Source organism: Sinocyclocheilus grahami, unplaced genomic scaffold (genome assembly GCF_001515645.1).
Source record: "Sinocyclocheilus grahami isolate Dianchi unplaced genomic scaffold, SAMN03320097.WGS_v1.1 scaffold55.1, whole genome shotgun sequence".
NCBI classification, from domain to species: domain Eukaryota; kingdom Metazoa; phylum Chordata; class Actinopteri; order Cypriniformes; family Cyprinidae; genus Sinocyclocheilus; species Sinocyclocheilus grahami.
The window spans coordinates 1,130,462-1,138,307 of record NW_015505234.1 but is presented as its reverse complement, the minus strand read 5'-3'; the positions used below and the strand labels follow the sequence as shown (position 1 = coordinate 1,138,307).

Below are 7,846 nucleotides of genomic sequence, written 5' to 3'. Positions count from 1 at the left end.
TGCTAGAACGAGCCGTTTTAGGTAGGCGTGGCTGACTCTGAACTTTTATAAAGAATATCTCTTTGAATTTGAGACTTTAGTCTTTGCAACTTTACAGATCTTCTTTATGCAGATCTTCTTTATGTAGAGCTTGTAACACTCCAAAGAGAAAGGAAAAATTGAAATCGCATCATATGACCCCTTTAAGGTCCTCAAATCATTTTCCCTAAGAGGATTGTGCTCAGCTCTGCGTTCAGCTATAATCACCAGGAATCGGTCCATATTTTATAGCCAATCCTACCAGAGAAGTTATGGGCTCAGCTCTCGTTCATGTCACCTACACTTGTCTTACCAAGATGCAAAATTCAACTGCGAAACAAAAATGCCTACAGTGCTTGTCTTTCACCAAGAGCAAACAGTAACCCAGTCCTTAATTCACTGTGGTTTTCACACCATGGTACAAACAGACTGGCCTGAAATCCATCTCCTGCTGTTTTCATTTGATAACCTTTTGTTAGCTGTCCACAGGAATCCCTGTAGCTCTGGGATAGATAAGGGAAAACAAGACTTAGGCCCAATCCCAATTCTACCCCTTAGCCTTTCCCCTTTCCCCTACCCCTCCGTTTCGCGCGTTCACGTGAAGGGGTAGGGGTGTCTCGATTCTCTTTTGGTTGAAGGGGTAGGGGTAGGGGAAGGGCCAGATAGCCCTTCAAACGAAGATTTTTCGGGACCACACTTCAAACGAAGGGGTATGAATTATCTCAGCATAAACCGGCTTCAGCGGCAACATGGCTGCGCGAGCAAACAAAAAGACAAATAAATGTAAGCATTTTTGGGCATTAATAAAGATTTTAACGAAAAGTAATCATTTGTTTTATGTTACTTTCAATCGTGAGTTCATATTTACGGTCATGTTACTCCAAGAAATGTTTGCAAAAAATCGCTAAAGTTTGCTAACGTCATATCATTACAGACTGCACGATAGTGCCACAGCATATTTTCATGTCTGATCAGGGCGATAACCACCATAGACATTGAGGGGGGCTAGTCCCCCCAATAATTATAAATCGCTAAACCATTTTCTCAAATATTGCCAGAGCGAGAGAGAGAGAGAGACAGAAAGAGAGAGAGATGAAAGTTGCGTGTATGCGCGTCTGTGCGTTTCTCTTTTTTAGAGTGAGTTTACTTCAAAAACAGAATTTTATCCTCTTGTTGTTGGAAAATATAATGTAGCGATTCTGTATTTAAACTGTTATTAATAAAAGTCGTGGGGCAGCGTTGACAAGTATCTTTGCTCCTGGATGTGTGAGCGGCGCAATCTCTTATATGTGTGTGTGTGTATCAGTAAGCAGCGCATTAATATAGAACGGTCATTAAAGGCTCTAATTCACACCAGCATAGGTGTGTGTTCTTAGAATTGACAAGACAGTTGACCCTGAGAGGTCAGCTAAATATCTACAGCGGATCTAAAATTTTCATAATTAATTATAACTAGTTATGGTTAATTATTCATATTTCCCATGAGCTGATTCGTTACACTTATTTGGTGCTCAAGAAACATTTCTTATTATCAGTGTTGAAAATATTGTGCTGCTTGGCATTTATGTGGAAACCGTGGTATAGTTTTACAAAATAGAAAAATAGATTCTTTGATGAACAGAAAGTTCAAAAGAACAGCATTTATTTGAAACAGAAATCTTGTGTAACATTATAAATGTCTATAATTTCATTAATTTCTTTAAAAAATATTGAACAGTAGTGTATTGGTATCATATGGGTTATTAGATTATATACAACTTTTTTAATTTATCCATATCATTTGATATTGGATATTTAATTGTGATGCTCATTTATGCTATTTTTACATTTAGATTATCTTTGCCATCATCTAACACTAACTTAAATTCATCTTTATAAAAAACTAATAATGTAATAACATGTTAAATGTAAATCATATATTTTTATACTACATTATAATGTTCCATACATTTTCTTGGTTTTATTTAGTTGTTATACAAAACAGTGTAGAATTTCAATTTTGGCTATTTAATGGTTATCGGCCATGTCATGAAAATAATTATCAGTATCAGCTTATCAATCAGATTATTTTGTTGAATTAGAGGGCTTAAGTTTTTAGCATTTCTGAAAGATACCAGCAGCCCCATATGGGTGTATTATCACAACTATTACTTGACCCCTATCTTTCGTAAACCTCTGCCTCAGCAACATGCCATGTTGTTCCATCTTTCAGGCCGAGTTTTGCTAGCTGAGCATGCAGGGGGAGGGGGGGCGGGGTGTGCAGAGGTGTTGTATTACTAGTTGGGCTCTGACATATGAGCTTGTGCTTTTGAAGTGAGGGCCATTGAAGAGAAGTGTGGCACCAGAACAGTGGTCAGATGACTTCCAGCATGAGGGGGATTAAACAGCAGTTGAGGTGGCAGGTGGGAGCGCTGCGGAGCACAAACCAGGATCTTGGGCATGCTCCCCTGTGCCCCTTTACTGCGGGGCTGACTTAATACCCCCGTCGCAGAGGTCTAATGCAAAGCGCTCTTTGTACTCAAGCCAAAAAAAGAGGAATTACTTTAACTCTAAATGTCAGCATTTTGTTGTTTTCCACAAGGTGGTGCAGGAAATGCACAGCCTCTAAGTGCATGTTGAAAGACGTCTGGCTGGTGGCGTTTAAACCTTGGACGAATTCCAAACAACCTTTTTGCGGACTTGAAGGGCACTATGGGAAGCTGGCACTACTCGAGGGTCTTATAAATGGAGAACTTGCACAATTGGTGGCTGACTAAATACTTTTTTGCCCCACTGTAGTTATTGAATCCATGCTATGGTCACTTCCAGAAAGTAATTTTGTCTTAGATGATCATTAGATCCTGCGTGGCATGTACTCATGAATCCTTCTGAAATTTAAGTTAGTTCATTTAAGATGTTACCTGGGACTTAAATCCAACAAGTAATAGACTACAAGTTAAGTTAAATAAATTTTAATTAAAGATCCAAAGACACTCAATTTGATGGAAAAGTTGTATTACTTTATTAAGACCATTAAACATGAATTTTGAACATCTGCTATGTTATCAAGGTAATAATCTGATTGAAAACACCTACACTACCATTAAAAAGTTTGGGGTTTTTTTTTTAAATAGTACTTTTAAACGAATAACTTTGTGGTGTTGCAAAATATATTAAATTAACCATCATAAGTTCTACTTGTAATATATTTACTGTACAGGTATTATAGTCATTGCACATAAATCTAAAAATACTGAGTACATTTTAATCAAAGTATAGCACGCTTGAATCCGCACATGCGTGTTTGGACAAGACACTCTACCTGCGCTTTGAATCAGTGAGGGACGGTTGGACTTGTCATGGAGGTGATGCATGGCTGGATTTTCTCGTGTTTAAGGTAAGTTGCCTTTCGGTTTCAGATTCCTGATTTGTAATACATTGGTCAGTGCATTTCAGTTGTTTGATTCTTTTATTATTGACTCATTATTAGGGTTGGGTATCGTTTGAATTTTATCGATTCCGGTTCCGGTTCCGATTCTGCTTATCGATTCCGATTCTTATCGATTCCTAATTCCGATTCCAATAAGATAAAAAAATCTTTTAAACAAATTTTAAGTCAAATATTTAGATGTCAAACATATTAATTCTGTTTTATGTCTATGGTTTTATCAAAAAAATACCACAGAAAAAAAAACAACTAGACTAATATAAATTTCAAACATTAAATTGTTAAAGACAAGTAAACAAATTCATTAGCAATAGCATAAATAAATAAAACTGAACAAATGTCAGGTACAGAAATTGAAATCAAAAGTTTAAAAACACAGTATAGTTTTCTTTTCATAAATAAAATATTGATTAATCCTCATTAAATTACGAAAGATATTCAGTCAGTTAATGATTTTCTTTTGTTCTTTGATTAACATTAATGATAGGCAGCACGTTTATTAGACGGCTGTCTCTATAACACCGAACACACATGCGTTTTCTTTCTCATCGGTTTACGTTCACTTAAGACAAAAAAACTGCTGTGTTTATGATGATATACTGACGCATTTCGTGCATACTGGTCGATAAATGTATCGATTCCGTCAGTTCTGGCCCGGAACAACCTTTGTGGAAATGCACGGAACAGTTCGAGAACAGACACAGGTCGGGAACCTGCATCGGGACCACTGTTCTCTGTGCTCGCGCTTCAGATGTGTGCGCTGCACGCAAACAGTGTGCAAGTTCTTTCCCTTCCTGCACTTAAATAGTTTAAAATCACATTAAAATGCAAATGTGGGAATCATTAAGCGGAATCGAAATGCACATGTCGAAATGCACATATATCAAATACCCGATTATTGGAAATTTGGAACGGTTCTAAAATGAAACCGGTTCTCGATACCCAACCCTACTAATTATACATTAACGTTCATCTTAAAGGATTAGTTCACTTCTGAATTAAAATTTACTCATAATTTACTCACCTCCATGTCATCCAAGATCATGTCTTTCTTTCTTCAGTCGAAAAGAAATTAAGGTTTTTGAGGAAAACATTCCAGGGTTTTTCTCTATATAGTGGATTTCAGTGGGGTTCACTGGGTGGAAGGTCCAAATTGCAGCTTCAGTGCAGCTTCAAAGCGTTCTACACGATCCCAGACGAGGAATAAGGGTCTTATCTAACGAAACGATCTGTCATTTTCTAAAAAATAATAAAAATATACTTTTTAAGCTCAAACGCTTGTCTTGTGTAGCTCTGTAATGCGAATGCGTACTCTGTGCAGTCCCATTCGAAACAGTTAGGGTAGGTCGAAAAACTCCCACCTCATTTTCTCCTCCAACTTCAAAATCGTCCTACATCACTGCAGAAGAACTGACCCAGAGTTTACAAAGTGAACGTGCAAAGAAGGTCAAACACCCTTTACAAAAAACGGTAAAACAACAATGTAGGACCATTTAGAACGATTTTGAAGTTGGAGGAGAAAATGAGAAGGGAGTTTTTCGATATACCTTGTCATACACCAGAATGCACAGAGTTCACGCAGAATTAGACAAGATGAGCGTTTGAGGTTAAACCATTTCGCTAGATAAGACCCTTCTTCCTCGTCTGGGATCGTGTAGAACGCTTTGAAGCTGCACTGAAGCTGCAATTTGGACCTTCCACCCAGTGAACCCCACTATATAGAGAAAAACCCTGGAATGTTTTCCTCAAAAACCTTAATTTCTTTTCGACTGAAGAAAGAAAGACATGAACATCTTGAATGACATGGGGTGAGAAAATGAGGAAATTTTAATTCAGAAGTGAACTAATCCTTTAATCACACAACCTCATTAAAGTTAACTTGCGTGCAGTCACAGTGAGTGATATTTCAGCGAAAATGTTTTCAATACAAAGCACTGTTTCTGACATAATAGAATGAGTTTAGATCAATAACATTGTATTAATCTCATAAATTGTCATGTTTTGTAGCTATGCCAAACTAACATACTACCTAACCCTAAAGCACCTATTGACACCAGTGATTATGTTTTATAGGATTAATTTTGAAAAGTGTGAATTTAGTAATAGTGTTTTTATGGTTCTTTATAATGGTATTCAATTTAACTGAACATTTAAGTGTAAAGACTCTCATGCGAGTCCGGTCTTGCCATTTAAATAGTTTCTTTTGCTCAAACAAACTGTAATTGGTTGGTTAAAAAAGCAAAGTCTTATGAACACATGTTTCTATCAACAGGAACTCTTACATCGAGCCGATACAGTGGACGCTTGAGGTGTGGGGAGGAAGACAGACTGATGGTTTTCATGTTGAATGCAGTTTTGGTTATATCAATCCTACGAGGTTAAAACCTCATCTTGTTCTATTTGTTAAGTAATTTTTTATTTTTAATATTTTATACCTCCTGGGGTCAAAACTGTGTGTGGTGCAGCAAATGCAGTTCATGATGACCAAATATTACCAGCGGAGTTTGATTAATGGATTAACGGCACTTTTTATGAGGCTTTACTGAATGAACTTTAAAAAACTTGTGTTCAGACTTTAATAGGTAATTTGACTGGGACTCATTCATTTTTGTTAATGTTGGAAAAATAAACTGTTTAATTGTATTTTAGTTGTGTGATTTGCAATAAAGGTATAGACCAGAGGTTCTCAAATCTGGTGCTCGAGGTCCATGTTCCTGCAGAGTTTAGCTCCAACCTCGATTAAACTCACCTACTGTAACTCTAGTAATCCTGAAGACCTTGATTAACTTGTGCAGGTGTGTTTGATTAGGGTAAGTGGAACACAACTTCTAAATTAAATATAATTAAGTAATATTTACTTAATTAGAGTGCAATTAGATTTAATTTCTTCATGAAGGTTAAGTACAGTATTAAGTAGATTTTACTTGATAATAGCAAGTAAGTTGTAACTGATATTAGAGCAGAAACTTTAAATTACTTTAAATGTGTTAGTGCAAATTATTACGAGGATTTTATCAAGTAAATCTTTAGATTCCTAAAAGTTTTTTATTCAGTGTACAGTTTAAAAATTCAGGGATTTTTTTCATTGATAAAAAAAAATTTAATTAGTAATTTTAATCAGCAAAGATGCATTTAATTGATCAAAAGGAATTTGCTGTGTTACAAAAGACTTATTTAGAACAGATGCTTTTCTTTTGGACTTTAGATTCCGAGAATCCTGAAAAAAAAACACAAACATTAAGCAGCACAACTGCTTTTAACATTGATAAAAATGAGAAATGTTACTTTCACTTTACTGTTACTTTTTAATTAGTGTATACCATGCATCCCTAGTAAAAGTGATTTGCAATTTACTTTCAAATCTGGTTGGAGTTTGTACCTGTGAATCAAAACACAAATGAAGACCATTTAATGAATGTTTCAAAGGTTTTTGCCCATACAATGAAAGTCAATTGGGTCTAAAACAACACCAGGACACATTGACTTTCATTGTATGGACAAAAATACACATAGACATTTTTTTAAATATCTTCTTTTGTGATTCACAGAAGAAAATCAGTCAAACAGTTTTGAAACAACATGAAGGAAAGTAGACAGATGACAGAATTATAATTTTCAGGGGAGCTATTCTTTTAAGCCTGGGATACACTGCACGATTTTTGGCTGTCCCAGACAAAAGATTGCCATCGTGAAGCAATCGTGGCGATTTCTGTGATTGTGGCTCTTAATCGGTGGTCTTATGTCGTACAGTGAGAGAGGTTCAAAGACAGGCGTTTTCCCGGTCTTGCAACCAAAGACGATACCTACGATAGTTTTCTGACAGTGTCAGAAATTCAGCATGATCAACGCATGGTGTGTTTGCTTCAGCGATCTGTGTCTACTCAGCAGCCAATGAAATTGCAACAGGAAATGACGTATTGATCCACGCGACCAGCGGTGCTACAATTTCAATGCCATGGCGGCAAAAAAAGTAGAAGGTATACTGGTATGTGGGATACCCGTAAAGAACAAATTCTTGTTGAGTTGTGGCAGCAGAGGGCATGTTTGTACGATGTGTCCACTAGCTGCTATCATGACCGCACCAAAAAGGACATAGCATGGAAAGAGATAGCGGAGGAACTGCAGCTGCCAATCTCCCTGTGCAAAACTGGCATCCCAAGTTGTCCTCTTTTCCCGAGCCATGAGCAGATCCATATTGCCCTCTTCCGCTGGCGCCTCTTCTTCGTTTCAGCGCACATGAAAAGCACAACTGCCAAAGCGCGATCCATCTTGACATACCGGTATTTGTTTACCACAAGCGCATGCTGCTGACGTTGCATTAACGTGTGTCGCAGCCATCGCAGCCTACAATTCAATAGGTGTCATCATCGTACAGTCTACATGCTTGTTGGACCCAAGTTA

The 7,846-nt window shown here is 37.0% G+C and overlaps 1 protein-coding gene across 1 annotated transcript in view; it reads right to left on the bottom strand.

Annotated features, from left to right (window-relative positions):
- The window catches only part of LOC107583856 (insulin-like growth factor 1 receptor), a 92,339-nt gene extending 84,820 nt beyond the window's left edge, over positions 1-7,519 (bottom strand). The window contains exons 1-2 of the mRNA XM_016270210.1: positions 7,444-7,519; positions 5,728-5,784 (exon numbers count right to left, since the gene is read on the bottom strand). Of these exons, the coding sequence (XP_016125696.1) occupies positions 5,728-5,784; positions 7,444-7,519 (133 nt within the window). The remainder of the gene's footprint in view (positions 1-5,727; positions 5,785-7,443) is intronic.
- Between the last annotated feature and the right edge of the window lie 327 nt (positions 7,520-7,846).